The 18,384-nt window shown below is 33.1% G+C and overlaps 1 protein-coding gene across 1 annotated transcript; it reads left to right on the forward strand.

Moving 5' to 3' along the window:
* Positions 1–1,217: 1,217 nt before the first annotated feature.
* Positions 1,218–7,464, forward strand: LOC120070161 (thiosulfate/3-mercaptopyruvate sulfurtransferase 1, mitochondrial-like). Its single transcript, XM_039022014.2, has 13 exons — positions 1,218–1,564; positions 1,717–1,818; positions 1,920–2,108; positions 3,171–3,230; positions 3,316–3,378; positions 3,554–3,678; positions 3,772–3,934; positions 4,369–4,428; positions 5,140–5,198; positions 5,463–5,544; positions 6,395–6,458; positions 6,622–6,689; positions 7,147–7,464. The coding sequence occupies exons 2-13, from the start codon at positions 1,717–1,719 to the stop codon at positions 7,243–7,245; spliced, it is 1,134 nt and encodes a 377-aa protein (XP_038877942.1). The 5' UTR covers positions 1,218–1,564; the 3' UTR covers positions 7,246–7,464.
* Positions 7,465–18,384: the final 10,920 nt, after the last annotated feature.

Genomic DNA, 18,384 nt, shown 5'->3' on the forward strand with positions numbered 1-18,384 from the left:
TCCAAAGTCGTTCTTCATTAAAATCTCATAAGTTTTATGTCATACCTATGTTTTATAAATCATTAAACATATATGAAGATACCTTTTTTTTTTCTTAACGAAATTTCAAAAAATAACTAATCATATAATAAAATTTTCAACTCTTTCAAGTTTAAAATTAAGATCGGAATATATGTAAAGGTATTGTAATTAAAGTGTGGAGTAGGAGAATCAAACCTGAGATCATGAGGTTGATAGTATAAACAGTTGAATTATTTCGATCTTAATTTCAAGTTTAAAATTAAGATCGGAATATTTGTCCAATGTTGGGTTGCAATCTAATGATAGTTGAAAGTCCAAAATAAAGATTGATATAACTTGACAACCTTATTGTTATTTTTTCCTCTAAAGTTTGTGTCTATTTAGTTTTCAACTTTCAATTTTATATTGAATAAGCCCTTCAATTTGGTGCCAATCATTGTGTCGGTTTCTTCCCGAGATTAATCACAGAGTCCAATTTCAAGTGTGGGGATGACATGCATGGTAAAATGGTTATACTTCAACCATCACCACACTTTTGAGTTACCTTTAACATGCCTTGGTATTTACACCTTTTAGGTATTACTTAATTCTCCAATATGCGACAACATTTTCCCACTCCTTTTAACTTTTGCTATGGGCCTAACGCTTTGTTTGAGATTTCTGTAACATTAAAATTAATTGTTGACGATTGCGTTTTTTTTTATAGAAAAATCAACTGTGAAAAAAGGTAAAAAGTATTTCTAATTTTATATTGAACTTGAAAAAGTAAGTTAGAGCGTTTGGTAAATAAATACAAAACAACTTATTTTAGATAATAACTAGAATAGACTTATTTTCCATAACTCAAAATTTTGTCTAGATTAAATTTTGTTTTCTATAGATTAAATTCTAAATATTAAGTAATGAATATGGTATACTTTTTTTAAAAGTTGTGCATTTAACTCATGAAAAAAAAAAGAAAATAGTTTTGATTAGGTGAGAAATAGATAAATATATAAAATAAATATTCTTTTTAAAATATAAAATTTAAAACTAAATATCAATTTAAAATTATATCTAATTTAGAAGGATATAGGTTTTAAAGTGAACGTGAAATTAATGTATTTTTCAAAGTGATTTTAACCTATTTAATTTAAATTTATTTTACTAAATGTAAAAAACACAGAAGATTTTTTCAATGAATTTTTGATACAGTTAACAATGTCAAATGTAGCCAAAGTCCAAGAGTCTTTTCTAACCTTTTACATCAAAATTAGAGTTGAAAATTTTAATTTATAGAAATTTTGTAATTTTGTAGGACTACAAATTTATCCTATCTTAGACAATTAACAATAAAAATAATTTGAAATGAAATTAGAATAAGATGAACGGAGCATAATTATCATCTTCATACTGGTTGTTGTACCTTGTAGCGTCGTTTTTAGGGACAATTCACAAATTCTTACTGGGTCTCTCTCGTTTGCCGCTAATTTTTACTCTCAAGTTCTCAACCTCGACCCATCACTCTCTTCGGATTCTCTATATTCGGTTCAACATTTTGCCGGTAAATTGTTGTTTAGTTTGTTCTTTTCTTCCTTTATCTGTAATCATATATCACACTTCAATAGCAAAAACCCTCGTTCTTTTTTTTTTTTTTTTCTCTTTAAATCGGTCAATTTTCTCGAAGCTACGAGTTTTTCTATGTTCTTCGTGTAGATGGCATCGACCCTTTTGAGCAAAACCCTTTTGGCTAATCGATTCGCTCATTCTCTATCATTTCCATCTGGCAAGACTCAGATTCTTACTTCCGTCTTCAGTGTAAGTGAAACGTTTGTTTGTTTTGAATTCATCTTCTATCTGGGTTTTTGGTCTGTTAAAGGGTTATGAATTTGCTCTGTTTTGATTTTTCTGTATTGTAGAAGAAATTGTTTCGCGTTCAAGCTAACTCAGCCCGTGTAGTATATAATCGGACTCGGCGATTTTCTTCTTTCATGGCTTCATCTGTAGCAGGGGCTAGAGCTCATTTTTCATCAAAATCCTTATCCACGGATGACCCTGTTGTTTCCCCTGATTGGCTCCATTCTAATCTCAAAGAGCCTGACTTGAAGGTATCCCCTCTTGTTGGTTTCAATTCAACTGTAGTTTTTACTCCAGTGGTTGTTTTAACAAATGCTGTTCAATATGCTAATTGCGATGAAGTAGTTTTGTGCCTTGTTTGATTTAATTCATTCTAGGCTTGTAAACTTTGGTCTCTTGTTATCTATTGTTGTATATTGGATTCGTATAATTTAGGTTTAAATACCATTTTGGCCCCTGTACTTCATGTTTCCATCCATTTGGATCCCTGATCAATTTTAGACTGGTACTTAATAAATCTTAAGATTTGTCCCTACAGGTTTTTCCCCGAAATATTTAGTAATAGTATACGCTTCATAGATTGTGAAAATATATTTGCATAGTGTCCTTTCTTGCATATAAATTATTATCATAGAACTACATTTAAGATTTATTAAAAATATAGGAACTAAAATGAAATGGAACAAGAAGTTCTGGGACCAAACTGGTACTTTAACCTATAATTTATCATGTACTTTAAATGGAGTGTTTAAAGTACTGATGATTGACATTGTAGTTTGTTATCTTGGATATATGCTCCATTTTCTTTAATCTTCATGACTGTTTGGTCAAGCTTGTGTGCACCTCAATTATTCTTATAATTTTTTTTTTTTAGAGAGAAGCAACACTTTATTGAATAAACTCGCTTGATAATTGCTTGGTCCTCTTGGTTATTTAGATGCTCTTAAAACCTACAATATTCATGCTTCTAGTTCTTTCCTCTGTGGGGGTGTGTTGATATCTTGTGTCCCCCAATACTTGCAGTATTCCTAATTTGGTCAGTTCGCTTATCTCCATCAAGTAATTGATTGTGGTTGATGTTTTATCTTGAACAAGTTTCACTATGCCCGAAACTAGGCAGTACGTATTGCTTTTGCCTTGGGACCATGTCTTTGTCGTTGATTTCTGCAGATTCATATATGAATATTCTGGCTCATTTCTTATTAATATATCTTGATCTTGACTAGAATAATTGTGACATGTAAGTCTCAGTCTCGTAGCTCTATGTTTTGTATTTCTGTAACTGTTCTACCTTTTAAACTGCTTGTTTTCAGGTGTTAGATGCATCATGGTACATGCCAGATGAACAAAGGAATCCTATTCATGAATACCAGGTAGTCAATTTATAGATGCGTTGTGAACTGGATTTTATATTGTGTTGTGAAGTATCTGTTCTTGGTGTGGTTATAATTTTAATAGGTTGCTCACATCCCTGGTGCTCTTTTCTTCGATATAGATGGAGTATCTGACCGAAATTCAAAGGTGAAACAATCTCTTTTCATTTTGTTTCCCTTAAATATATCGTCATTATATTTTGTGATTGAATTAGAAAAGAAAAGTACATCTGGCCTTCATTTGTTTTAATAGTTTTTATAATAGATTTATATATATTTTCTTCATTTCAGTTGCCAATCTAAAAACTTGAAATAATCTCCAGTTACCACATATGCTGCCGTCAGAGGAAGCTTTTGCTGCTGTTGTCTCCGCCCTTGGCATTCGCAACGAAGATGGTGTGGTTGTTTATGATGGAAAAGGACTTTTCAGTGCAGCTCGTGTCTGGTGGTGAGATACAGAAATAAACAATCAACTTGGAAGAGTTTATGTTTTTGATGTTGTACGTGAATTGAAGAAATCAATTTTGGTAATTGAATATAGGATGTTCAGAGTATTTGGGCATGAAAGAATTTGGGTGCTAGATGGAGGATTGCCGAAATGGCGTACGTTAGGATATGATGTTGAATCCAGTGCATCTGGTGATGCTATTTTGAAAGCTACGGCTGCAAGTGAGGCAATAGAGAAAATTTATCAGGGGCAAGTTGTAAGTTCATGACTTCATGTGTTTTATCCTATATTTTGTATGAAGGCGTCTGGTCCCATCATAGTTTGTGTAATTTGTTGTCTCTGTATAAACACTATATCTCCTAAGTTACTTAAATGTTACAATGACAACAATTACTCTTTTTCCCAGTTACTTCTTTTAACATTACCTTAAGTATATTTTCTTCATTTGTTAATTTTCTTTGCATAATTTGATAGGATTCAGAAGCTGTAGAGGAATCTGAAATCGTAATTTATAGATTTACATGACTCGGTCCTTACCCAAAGCCCATGTTGTGTTCCAACTAAAATTGAACAACTTTTATTCTTGTTTTCAATTTTTTTTGGGACTTTTTTTTTTCTTTCCCTTTTTTCTTTTTTTCACTTCCAATATTGTTGTGCATAGGTTTCACTGTAGTTGGTTTGGTTTTTCAGGTTGGGCCAATTACATTTCAGACTAAGTTTCAGCCACATCTGGTCTGGGACCTTGAGAAGGTTAGGGTGCTTATAACAAGGCTGTTGTTAGAGTTTTCTTTCCTTTTTTTTCTGAATGAAAGTTTGGTTCCTATCGCCCCCCCCAAAAAAAAAAAAAAAAAAAAGCAGAAGAAGAAAAGGGAAAAAAAAAACTGTTTGTATAGGATATGAATAATATAATGCTTTATAAAATTATGTAGCTATTACTGATATGTTTAAGGATTTTTAATAGTTGAAGTTTGAGTTAATGTATTAACTTGTCATTCATGGTGAGTGATGGGGGGCATATAATTAAGACTCTCTTCTGACGAAGGCAGTTCATATTACAATGTTGGTTATTGGTATATGTTTGGCCCTGAAAAAGATAGATTTTGAAGAAGAATAATACTTGGGTGTAGCTTGGGCTGCACCAATCTCACCCCCTTTCACAAAGGGGAAAAAAAAATATATAAAAGGTATCTTTTATAAAAGAAAAGAAAAGAAAAGATTGTCGCTTGGCAACTTCTGATTGTGCACCTAGATGAGCTACACAAAGCTGGGTGCAGCCCATGATGCACCCAAGTATTTTTTTTGGAAGAACTATCATAGCATTTGACCTCCAGCTTAAAACTAAGGATCTTTGAGTTCTATTATGCATGCAAATAGTTAAATGTAGAGTGGACGTGTCCAAAAGATTAAATTGTGTTTTATAGGCACTTTGGATATGAACCTTTTCTCTCTGACATGTTCTAGGTTCAAGAGAATGTTACAGGAAGAACTCACCAGCACATAGATGCCCGATCAAAGGCCAGGTACGGTAGATTCTAGATTTTATTGATTGTTCTATTGATGAATATTTCCTTTTAACTTTTTTTAAGGCTTTCGAAATCAAGCTTTATCATACCGACTTCTTCATATCCTATCTATCAACTTCCTTATCTGTCTCTGTCCCTTTCTCTCCCTCCCTCCCTCAATTTAGTGAGGAAGTATTTGGTTGAATAATCTGTGATAAATTTTTCACTGTTGAAATTTGAAAGATTTCCTTTGTATCCTTGAATTACATTTCCTTCTTGCAGATTTGATGGGGCTGTCCCAGAGCCTCGGAAAGGAATCAGAAGTGGCCATGTTCCTGGCAGCAAGTGCATTCCTTTTGCCCAGGTTTGTATCAATATTTAGTACCTTATCTTTGTGGTTCATATTTAGGATTAAAAAAAATTTCACATTGAACCGACCCTTTTTCTTTGGAGTTCGTATTTGGTGGTACGCATTAAAATTTCCAATTTTGCTGAAGTGTGGCATACTATCCATCATTTAGGCTGTTTAAATTCTGTGTTTCTTTGAGATCTTATAATTATAGATAACACTTTTATGTATTATTTGTAGCATTCCATCTCTCCCTAGTGCTATGATCTCCTCGATCCACCTTTTAAGAGAATGGCTGCTTTTTATGAGCTTTCTAGTGTTTGTGTGCAATCTTATTGGGCTGTGGAGTGGGTGGAATAGTCAAGTGCTTAGAGGGAGTAGTAAGGGGCCCTAGTTAGATTTGATCCTTCGTTTGCTTTCATTTTTTTTTTTTGTGGGCTGCAATTTTGAACACTTTTGTTACTATTTTATAAACGTTTTTTCACATAGATGGAATCCGTTATTGTAGGGAGCTCCCTTCTTTTGTGGGCTTGTTTTTTTTGTATGTCTTTGTATTCTTTCATTTCTTTTTCAACGAAGGTTGTTTCATTTAAAAAAAATGTCAAAATGTGATTCTGTGAAGCATCTAGCTGGAAATAAATAGAAGTGTTTTTTTAGGGTATATAGGGAGCATTAGAATAGACGGATATATCGTTTTTCTTATAAGCTCTTCATTTCATTTGTTATAACTTGTACTTATAATTTTAGCATTATTCTCATGTAGCCTTTTGCAACTACATCTATATGACTTAATATGGTTGATGTTTTGAAAAAATAAAATGTAATGCCACAAAAACAATTGATAAATGAAATGGATATTTTGCAGATGCTGGATAGTTCACAGTCACTTTTACCAGCAGATCAGCTCAAGAAACGGTTTGAACAAGAAGGTAAGTTCCTTACCTAACAAAAATGAGTCAAATCACCAAAATGGTGTTTGTTTTTCGTTTTGCTCTCTTGTTCCACACGTACCCAAGAACAAAACGCCATTCTTCAAGGGTCTCGGGTCCCAAAGCTACACGATGGTATACTAAAGTCTATCAATTTTTGCAGGCATCTCTTTGGAAAGTCCTATTGTAACTTCTTGTGGCACTGGTGTTACTGCCTGCATTCTTGCATTGGTATATCTCTCATTCACATTAGACATTCTTAATGTTAGATCCAAGAAGCATGAACACTATAAGTTGTCTAACATGTTTGTGTCGGACACTTGTTGGACACGTATTGAAGACTTGTTAAGCACAATTGACACTAGTCATAAAAGTCAATATGAGTCCAACTTTTTGTTAGACACATTGAATACTTGTTAAAGCATACTGAACACGTAATAATATAGCCTTAAAAGGATATAATAAATTTCAAAAGTGAAATACATCAAACTCATTTTTGTAAAATATATATCTAGATAAACGTTTCCTTGTCATATTCATATCTTAGATTTTTTTTTTTTTTAAAAAAATAATGTCGTTATGTTCATACTATGTTATATTCATATCTCGTATCTGTATCCGTGCTTCTTTGAATTATTAGGTTTGGGTATTTGATTGCTTAATTGACTTGAAATTTTGTTATGTTTAGGGCCTCCATCGACTTGGGAAACATGATGTTCCAGTTTATGATGGATCTTGGACTGAATGGGGAGCTCATTCTGACACACCCGTTGAGACTGCTTCATAACTGCGGCTGCCATTCCTTATAAATTTTCTTCCTGTAAATGCTTAGAACTTGGTTATCTTCTTTTCTATTTCTTTTCAATTGATCTGAGAACTCAATTTACATTTGTGTTGTTATTTCTTTATCTCAAACTGTAACTCAGATGACTCTCGTCTTGTCTCATGAAGATAAATTTACGTTGTATTTTTTTAGCAAGAGAATGCAATTTCCTTAAGGTTCCAACGTGGATTTACGCTTATTTGGGATAGTAATTGGTATCTTTTTATTTCTTCTAGCAATTAAGATTTTAAAAGTCCCCCCCCCCGCAATTAAGATTTTAAGTCATGAAATATAGGTAATCCTAATGCATAAAATGCTTAGCTTGAACATCCTAATAACAGTCCATTCACTTGCATATCCCTTCATAATAGGTTTGCTTCATTCACTTACATATGTTTCACAATAAGTTTGATTGTTGCAGATTTAGAAAATAAATTTCTTGCTTAACAACTATAAGAAAGGTTCGACTTTATCCTAAGCTTTTGCCATGTTCGAGTTTCTCATTCCACATGATATTATCAGGTATCGACAATTTAGCTTAAATTTCCATCCTAATGCGTGGATGTTGCTCTTGTTTCTGATTTACACATCTTAAGGTTACGGTCGATTTTTTGAATCTTTCAACAATTGCTTTCATTTCCTATCTCCTTTCCCTTTTGTAACTTAATCATGGATACAACAGTTTAGTCAATTTCCCTTTTTACTTTAAACATCCCTATGGGATTCAAGATTTCAGAGTTATTGTCATCGTGTTATATCAGAAATGATTTTCTGTTCAAAGATGATGGTAAGACAACTCATTAGATCTTATATCAATTATCAACACAACATTGCTCTAAGATCTTCCATTGCTTTGAGTGGCAGAATGACCCATCCAACCAAAAGCTACAAGATTGTTCTCATATACACAAAAGTACTAATCAAAATTCACCATTCACCTTTTTTTGTCATTCATTTATTGGTTTGTACTAGCATCCTTTTTTTTTTTTTTTTTTTTTTTTTTAAAGAAACAACATCAATGAAATGCTACCGCCCGAAAACAAGAAACTAGTTACTAAATATGATAATAAGAATTCGCAACAAGAAAACGTTTTGGAAACTAAAAACAATCTAAAACAATTGAACTGTTACCAAACAAGCTCTAATTTATCCATCACGAATGAAAATCAATGACCATCATAAATCAACACTATTATCAAGATGCTGAATTGTAATTAAAGAAGAAGAAGAAGAATAAATTAAACGTGGTAGCTAGAGCAGTGTTGTTTCTCTCTTCTGACATCATTTTTTGATCAAAGGCTAAAAGCCCTAGTACATAAATAAATTTTAAAAAAAGGTGAAATTAAAGCCTTAATAATATAAATGAAACAAAACTAATTGTGATCATTATACATTAATTAATGTTTTGATAAACAAAGGAAAAAAAAAAAAACTAGAGATCAGTACCTATAGAATAATTTTTTTGTCTAAGAAAATGAAAAATTGAAATGAGTTTGCTGAAGAAAATTAGCTTGATCTGCATCTAAACAAAACTCCGAGGTTAAAGTAAATAAAAAATAATCTGATCAGAGGTTTGAATTTCTACCTTACAATCGTACCATTGTGATTTGAATCGCAGAAAAACCTCCATTACTACTAATATAAGAAAACTTAACAAAATTGTTCTGATGGGAAGTTCCTCTTCAGTCATGGTGAGAAGGAAGAGAAAGAGATTGATAAAAAACAAGAACGGTTTTTACTAGTTTTTTTTTTTTTTTTTTAGATCAACTATTTAAAAACTTGTATACTATTTTTTTTCTCTAAGATATTTGTTAAAATATTAGAAAAATATGTTTTAAAAAAATATTATGGTATTTGTACTTGCGTTGAACTCATATTTGATTAATCAAATTGGAAATGGTCTAATTAAGAAATATTCGAGAAAATAGGGCTTTTGAAACGAGAGATAGCAGGAGAAAAAATAGGAGAAAATGTTATTTAGAGTTAGTAGTAAAAATGAAAATTCTGTCTAATTGATAGACCTATTTACAAATTTAGCATATTTTTTATAATTTAAATTTGGCTTGATTTTAAAAAATATTCATAAAAAATAGATAAGAAAATAAGAAATTTAGAGATAGAATGAGTGTCTAATCTTTCAAGTTTTTGTCTATTTAGTATTGTTGATGCCAAATTTTAGCTAGAGAAAACGCACTTGATCTTCATGTGACAACAACGGTAAGTTTGTAATTTGGAAAATAGAGGACCTACAAAATAAAGAAAACAGGCGAATTATAGAATAGAGAAGAAATCAAAAGTTTACGTTACCTCATATGGAGTTATAATGATATATTTATAGGTTTTGATCATTCTCCTCATGGTCGAGGTCGATTAGTCCAACATTCTTACTTAGTGCTTTAAGGGTTCCATCCCTTCTTGGCTAAGCTTATGTTGGGCTCATCAAACCCGAGCCCTTATTGATGGGCTCGTCAAGGTCAACCAAGCCCATCTTTCTTTTGGGCTTGATCTCCTCTCCTTCGCTTGATGTTCATTGACCATTTTACCATTGATTCAAGAATCTACCCACAACATTGGCCCCCACCCCCAGTTAGAGTTCGTGGTTTTTCAGGGTTTTGTTCGCGAATTTTAATTCTTGAAACCTATCTTGGTAATACAATCTCTCCTTCAAACTCTGTGCCACCCCGTCGTGAAACTCATTTCAGACTTGCTTGGGGCTGTTGGGCCTATCGAACTAGACCCTTTTGAGGTCCAACTAATTTTTCAATACGGTTCTCCATCTCATGACAAAGTTAGGCACCTAGCTGTGTCAGGCCCACTTCAAGGATGGACTCAACTCAATTTTTTGCCCTTCATACCAAGCTGTATAGGTTGTGAGCTGACCTGGAATATTGCTTGGCCAACCATATTAGGATTCAACCAGCTTACTAGCCCAATCCTTTGTCCCTTATGCGGAGTTATAGTCCTTTTATCTTTATGTTCCTTGGATAATTTGCTGGTTCTCCTTTGTCGATCTTTTTTGTCATATTACCTTTCCTTCCAACTCTGCCTATTTTGTTACTAATGGTCGTGCGTTGGGATTGGTGTCCTACATCTCTTGTATTTTCGTAGTTTATAAACATCGTATAAACAAATTATTATTAATAAAATAATTGTTATTTTATGAGCATACACTTAGTCTAATAAACTAAGATCCAAGGTTATTTTATGTAATTTAAACAAGTATGTAGAGACATATGGATGGACCTTGTTTAAATAATAACCTAAATGGTCTATAGTAGATGGATAAGACTGGATACCTTATTCTGGTGACACTACGGATACGACCCGCTTTGTAGAAGTTACAGGTGTTGTAAAATGCTACAAATGATCTGATCTTGATTATTCATGTAAGACATGTTAGCGGGGGTATCCTGTACAAAGAGTTTGTATAAGACTGGACCACGAAATGATTAGTCTGATTATATAATACCATTAATAATAGAGACTTACATTTCACAAAGATGACCATAGATGACATGACTTGAATCCTGAGTGAGTTGCGAACTCTTGCCTATGAAGGTGGTAATTTGATTTGTATGGATGAGAGTGGCCAGATTTTCAACTCAATATGCCTACCATTTCGGGGATTCGTCTGATTAGGGAATTGGGAACACAACTACACAAGAGGAAATTCACCCATTCCTTAATGTCGGGATAAGTAGATAAATTGCTCCCTTAAGGGCTGATTTCGAAACTTGAACAATATGATCACACCCTTTCTTGGCCCGAGAGGGACTTGGTCATAATTGGACTATAATTTATTGTTCATTAAAGAAATCAGTGGTATTTAAGGAGTTAGATGTAACTACAGGAGCAAAACGGTAATTTTGGCCCAGTTGTACCTACGAGCAATTTGTGAAGGGTCATCACACTATTGGTTGGTTATATCCAATGGACACAAAAATATATCTGTAGTGCGAAGAGTGCAGCTGTCGATTTTTAGTAGAATGACTAGCAGTTAATGGATGTTGGGTAATTTAATTAAAGAGTTTCATGAATTATCCAAGTACCATTGAAGCTTCAATCTACAGGTCCATAAGATCCACTCTGTAGCTCAACAGGGATTAAATTGAGAATTGATTTTGGATTAATTTGAATTGATCAAATTAATTAATTATATATGATATAATTAATCAAATTAATTAATTATATGTGATATAATTAATAAAATGTATTTGATACATTATAATATAAAGTATTTTGTGATTCAAATACTAATTATATGAATGAGATTCACGTAATTAAATTTAATATAAATATGATTTATGTTAAATACCATAAATAGTTGAGAGAAATTAAAATATTTGATTATGATTCGAATATTAACTATATGGATGAAATTCATAAAATTGAATTTAATATAAATATGATTTATATTAAAAGTCACGCATTGTTGAGAGAAAATAAAACTATAGGTTATATTGTATTTGATACAATATAAAATTATAAGTTATATGTTATATTTGATATAATATATATAATAAAGTAGTTATTATATATATATTATTTAAATTAAATTAAATTAAATTATTTTTTTTTAAATTTAATTAAAGGGACGGAGTTACAACTCTCCCTCTCCCCCAATTCTCTCAAGAAAACCGTACAGTGGGTGGGGAACAGTTGAACAATTCATTCCATTTTTCATTTTCTTTCCCTGAATGTTAGAGAAGAGTTCTCAGTGAAAAACTCTCCTCCCCCTCTCAAACTCCTTTTCCTCTTCCAAGAATTCAAGCAAAACTCATAACTCTTGCTTGAATTCTTAATCCCAAGAGAATATAGAGGGTTCTCAAGTGGTGGTGCCTAATTGGATTTTCAAATTGGATATTTAAAAGAAGAAGATTCGAGCCGAGGGAATATGTGAAGAATTGATTGGCTTCAAAGGTAAGTGTCATCTTCTTCCCTAATTCTCCCTCAAAAGCATGTTGTAGATTTTTGTTTATTAATGCATAATCTCTGCTTTGATTCTATAATATTTATGAATTCTATGAAAACTAAAATGTGAACGTTCCACGCTTCCATTGAGAAACCTTCGATGGTTTCGCTTCACATGTTGCTTCCATGCCATCTGCCATTGGTCTTTAGTTCATTTAGTACCACGTGTTGCTCCCTCTTTGGTTGGCTATGGACTGAGGTCGACTAGCTTAGTTGCCTTTCAACTGACATCCTTAGATTTGAAGTCTCCCCTTTTTTGGCTATTACATTACTTTTCTCAACGCTCAAGGGAATCTCATTGATTCTTGCATGCCTTTTTGTTTTTTAGCAGAAAAAAACCTTGATTCTTTTTTCCTTGAATTATCATGTCATGTCCTTTCTTGCTTCCCATGCTTTTGAAGGAATCGTATTCCTGCAGCGGAAGTGAGTGATCACTTGTGTCAATGAATTTAATTTTGAAATAACTTACAACAAAAAAGAATTACAGAACGATAAACATCTAACATTAAACATGCTTTCTAGAAAGACAAAGAGGAAAGGAAAAGAGAAATAAAGTTACCCTTGAAGAACTTTTTCTTTGCGTTTCCTCTCCGTTGGTCATGAACACTTCCCCTCCTCTCGAACATGTCAACAACGAACACGTTAGGAAAGCAGTGAAACATGGACACCACCACATACAAAGCTTCTTCACTATTCTCAAGGTGAGAATCAAGGCTTGCCTGGTTAATTTGGGTGAAGGAGAAGGAAAATCTTGAGAGAGTGTTCCTACAGAGGAAAATGATGAAAATCTTGCAGAGGGAAAAACCAAATATATATTATTCTCATATAATATATAACTTATAGTTTATATTATATCATATATAATATAGCTTATATGAGAAATATAAGCTATAGTTTTAATATAAATCATATTCATATTAATTTTAACCTATAGTTTTTATTTGAATCTCATTCATATAAATAATATTTGAATTATATATACATACATATATATATATACATACATACATACGTACACACACACACACATATATATATTAATTGTATCTCATATATTCAATTTCCTTTAATTAATTTAAACAATTCAAATTAATTCAAAATTAATTGATTCTCATAAATCCTTATTGAGTGAGTAAGGGACCTTATGAACCTACAGATAATGATATGAAATTAATTAATTAAACTATTTAATTTAATTAATCAACCTTCATTAATTGTCGGTCGTTCCAGTAAAGATCGACAGCTGCATTATTTACACTATAGATATTTTTCCTGTGTCCATTGGATATAATCAATCAATAGTAAATTGGACCTTCATAAATTACTCATAACTACAGTTGGGTCAAAATTATCATTTTACCCCTGTAGTTACATCTAATTCCTTAAGTACTATTAATTCCTATGAATAATTAGTCATAGTACAATTATAACTAGACCCCTCTCTGACTAGTAAGAGGGTGAGATGCCTCATTGTTCGACACCCAGAATCAGCCTTTAAAGGAGCAATTTATCTACTTATCCTATGTAACGGGAAAGAGTGACTTCCTTCTTGTGTAGTTGTTTTCCAGCTCTCCACTCGGACGAATCTCCAAAATAATAGGCTTATTGAGAAAGAAACTGGCCTCTCTCATCCATACAAATTAAAGAACTGCCATCATAGGCAAGAATTCACAACTCACTCAGGATTAAGGTCAAGTTACCTATGGTCATCCTAGTGAAATGTAAGTCTATTTAAATCATGGTGTTATAAAGAGAGACTAATAATTTTCTGGTCCGGTCTTATATAAACTCTTTGTACAGGATACCCCCACTCACATGTCTCCATATAAATGAATATGGTCAAATAATTTGTAACACTTACAACAACTGCAACAATTACAAATTGGGTCGTATCCTTAGAGTCACTAAAATAAGGTACCCAGCCTTATCCATCTACTACAGACCTTTCAGGTTATTACTTAAACATGATTCACTTGTATGTCACCACATATATATTTAAGCTACATTAAATAACCTAGAATCTTAGTTTATTGGATTTGGGTTAATACAACTAAATGCCAAATAAAATATCAAATAATTTTATTAAATAAATAATCTATCTATACAAATAAATTTACAAACTATGAGACCATGAGATTTAGCACATCAACCTCAGTAATCTCCCACTTTTCCTAAAGCTAGTGGGGTGTACAAATACAAAGTATAAACTAAAGTACAGTACACAAAACAATAAACTAGGGCATACACTACGCCTAGTAACACCTTCCACATGCCCTAGACTAGATGATGCATGTATCATAGACCCAAACTCTTCAGGTGACCCTCAAACACTTAGTCGTAAGGGTCATTGTAAATGGATTACCAACATTGTGCTCCGAAGCGATCTTTGTGACGATCACGTCTCCTTGATGCAAACACGTCTCCTTGATGCAAAATCTCCTGGATGAGATGATATTTGTGCTCAATGTACTTCCCTCTCTTATGGCTCCTAGGCTCCCTGGAATTTGCCACAACACCACTATTATCACAATTAATTAAGCTCTAAGGTCTGAAATTGGGGGGGGGGGGGGTGCGAAAGTTGTTTTTTTACTTGTCATCTTATATCATCGAATCTCATTCGGGATTGAGGCTTGACTACTATATTTCAGAATACATTCATATGAGGGTTCCCAATCTGGATGAGTGTATAACTGATCCTCTTCTCGGTGACGTTGCTTTTTATCTGACCATGTTTTCTTTTGGTATTTGTCTTCCCTTATGCTTCTTTCTTCAAAGTTTTTTGGCATTGGTTCAGTTAGCCCCCGCTCAGATTGTTCCCAATGGATCCCCTTCAGTTAGTCACTTGTTGGATTTTTATGCTCTTTGGGCTCAACACGACAATGGATGCCCTTTATTGGCAACGACTTTTATGTATTTTCATAACTTAAGTCGTAATCCGAGGTTTGGTGAATATTTCTACTATCTGAGTGCCAAAGAGGGAATTGTAGTACGAATAACTTCTTATGTAAAAAATTGAAAAAATTATTGATTTTGGGTCAATGGGAACTGGCTCTTTCTTTCCTCGAAAGACTCCCATTACGCGGTTCCAACAGAGTTTAGGGGAAACAGTTTGTTACCATCACCTCCCTTTTGTTGGAGCCACCTTTCATGATCCCACTTCTTTAACCTTGTTATTTTTCATGTGCAGTACCCAAAACTTGCAGAGGATCTTCTGGCATAGCTTCTTTCTTAGATGTTGTTTGTTGACAACTCTAGTCGCTTCGGTTCTACTTTAGTTCAACAACACATACTGGTTTCTCTTGGTCTTGCTTCTCCTCACGGTCTATTATCTTCTTCTGGCTTTCCCCTCGAGTTCGGTCCTTTTTATTTTACTTCCTTCTTTGGATTCTCAGAGATTTTGTCTTGTAAAGCCTCAATATCGGAAATCTAATGTAAGTGAAATCAGAAAGGGGTTGAAACAGACGAAACATCTAGGAGGCTGACATAACCGACCATATTGATGACGAATCTATCAAGCAACACTTCGTTCATCTTCCTTATCGTCTTATTCTTCCGATGAGTCGTCGATCACCTCGGCTTCGTAGTTAGACTCCTTCCTTTCTAGGTGATTCTTGTTTGGAAAATATGTTGTTCCATTTTCCTTGTGGATACTTCAGGTGGGTGGCAAAGCTGAATTACTTGCTTAAAGCTTTGTTCTCTAACAAGGTGTAGGGTCGAGGCACTTGTCTCGTCCAACTGGATATGATGACCTCACTACTGCTATTTCTCGAACTTTTAATGACTTTTGTGATGTGTGTTGTTATATTTCACTCTATCTTTTTCTCTCTCTTTTATTTTTCTCTAGTCACCCTCGGCTTATGCTTGGGTCAGGTCAGCCACTTTAGTTTGTTAACTTTAAATGGTCTCCTTTATCTTTCCTTCCTCAGTCTTTTTCCCGTATTGCTACTTCAATAATGAGCATGGCTAACTATATCAACTATCTAACTCATAAAGAGTTAACTCAGGCTTAATCTAACATTACTCGCCTCAACTGTCTTCTTTCTGATTCTCAGGTAGATCTTCAATCTTCTAAAGCTGATATGTTAACTCTTCAAGCCAAATTTGAGAGAGTTGAATCTCTTCTTTTTTATACTACATACCTTGAATAGAAATTTGTGCAAACTGAAGCCTATAAAAAAATGCAGGATTCTTGTATAGAAGATGGTGTGGTCTTTAGTAAAGAGAAGGGTTTATTTCATCATCATGAGATGAGCTTTGACTATTTGATTCAGGATTTTGAAACTTTGTGCAAGGACCTCTATGATTTTCACTTTTTCTGATGAGAATGTTGATGCTGACACTTGAAGTTCCTTTCAACTACTTGTTAGAGTATATTAACGTGTAGCGGAGAAAAACAGAATCAACAAATACTCTAATTATACTTAATTTGAGTTTAAAACATGCTTCAAAGTAACTTTTAGAGAAGAGGGTTTGCTGAACACAATACCTTTGAAGAATTCTCTTCAAGCCTAGGTGAGTTCCACGTGAAAGAGCTTCAATATTCAAGTAGACCACCATGAAGATCTTTTCTACTATTCTCTTACAAGGATTGTGTGGTAGAAACACTAAATTGAGCTGGATATATATATGATGTGAAAATGGTTTTGAGGGTAATGGATTTCTACAGAGTTCTTCAAGGAAGTCTTGCAAGCATGAATCAAATTCATGCTTGATTCATGCTCAACACTTTAATTTATAGAGCTTTCATCATGCATGTTCATGGCTTGCATGAAGGCCAACTCCTACTTCATGGAGAAAATGAAATTAAGTGAATAAGGTGGTTTATATCTTAGTGGAGATTTCCAACTTTTGGAAATCTCCACTTTGATTTTCAAAATGATTTTTCAACAAAGATTTTTCAAAAATGATTTCAGAAATCATTTTCTAAATTAAACTTATTTAATTTGATTTATTAATTTTATAAAAATTAATTCAATTAATTAATTTTTAAACAAAACTAATTAATTAAACCTTTTAATTAATTTTGTTAATTTAATAGCTAATATTAAATTAATAAAAAAATAATTCCATCATAATTTAATTAGTATTATACAATTAATATTAAATCATGTTGTAAACATTAATCATTTCTCCAATTTCATTTAATTTCGATGAAATTAAATATTTTAATTGTATAGAATACAATAAATAGAAACCCTAATTGAATTTGAGCATTTCAAATTCTAAACCCCTAATTTCAAATCTTATTAAGATTACTCAATTTACTAATCCAAATTATGAGCTAGTAGAGGGACCTTATGGACCTACAGATCATGAGCTCCAACGACATGTAATTAATTGGTTAAACTCTTTAAACCGGATTAATCACTATTCATTAACTACCAAGACATTCCACTATAGCTCGATAGTTGTACCCTTTTCACTGTAGATATATTTCTTTCCATTTTAACCATAATCAGCAAGTCAATCCTTCATAGGTCGTTCGTATTTACAGCTGGGTCAAAGATAACCGTTTTACCCTTGTAAATACATCTTGCTTCTTAAGCTCCCACTGATCTTCCATTGAACAGTTGATTTATAGTCCAACTTAATAACCCTCTCTTTCATGAGAGAGCGGGGTCCCGTTGTTCAAAACAAGGCATCAGCGCTTAAGAGAACAACCCATCTGCTAATCCTAAATCGGGTAGGAGTGAATTCCATATTGCAAAGCTATGTCCCCAACTATCTATCCGGTCTTATCCCCAAAATGAGAGGCTTATTGAGCAGTGCTGTTGAATTATCCTCACCTATGCTGATCAAAGGATAATCCCGAATAAACAGGAGTTCATAGTTAGCTCAAGATTAAGATCGAGTTACCCTAGGTCATTGAGTTTGAGATAGTCAGTTTTAACAGTAAACGGTTGTTAGAAAGAAAAGTGAATATTTTGAGGCCCAGTCTTATGCAAACTTATTGCACAAGATGCCCCCACTCACATGTCTATACATGAATGATTTTTGGATTACATCATTTGTATCAGTATACAAAATGGGTCGCATCCAATAGTGTCACTAGGATGAGGTACCCAATCTCATCCGTATACTTATAGACCATTTTGGCTACATACTAAAACTTGATCCATTTTTAAGTTACCA

This window comes from Benincasa hispida, chromosome 1 (assembly GCF_027475165.1).
Source record: "Benincasa hispida cultivar pf3 chromosome 1, pf3_genome.v1.1, whole genome shotgun sequence".
In the NCBI taxonomy this organism is placed as follows: Eukaryota; Viridiplantae; Streptophyta; class Magnoliopsida; order Cucurbitales; family Cucurbitaceae; genus Benincasa; species Benincasa hispida.

Coding starts and splice junctions, on each gene's coding strand:
- LOC120070161 (XM_039022014.2), top strand. CDS start 1,717: ATGGCATCGACCCTTTTGAGCAAAACCCTTTTGGCTAATCGATTCGCT. Junction 3,679..3,771: donor AGTGCAGCTCGTGTCTGGTG/GTGAGATACAGA, acceptor AATTGAATATAG/GATGTTCAGAGTATTTGGGC. Junction 4,429..5,139: donor TGGTCTGGGACCTTGAGAAG/GTTAGGGTGCTT, acceptor GACATGTTCTAG/GTTCAAGAGAATGTTACAGG.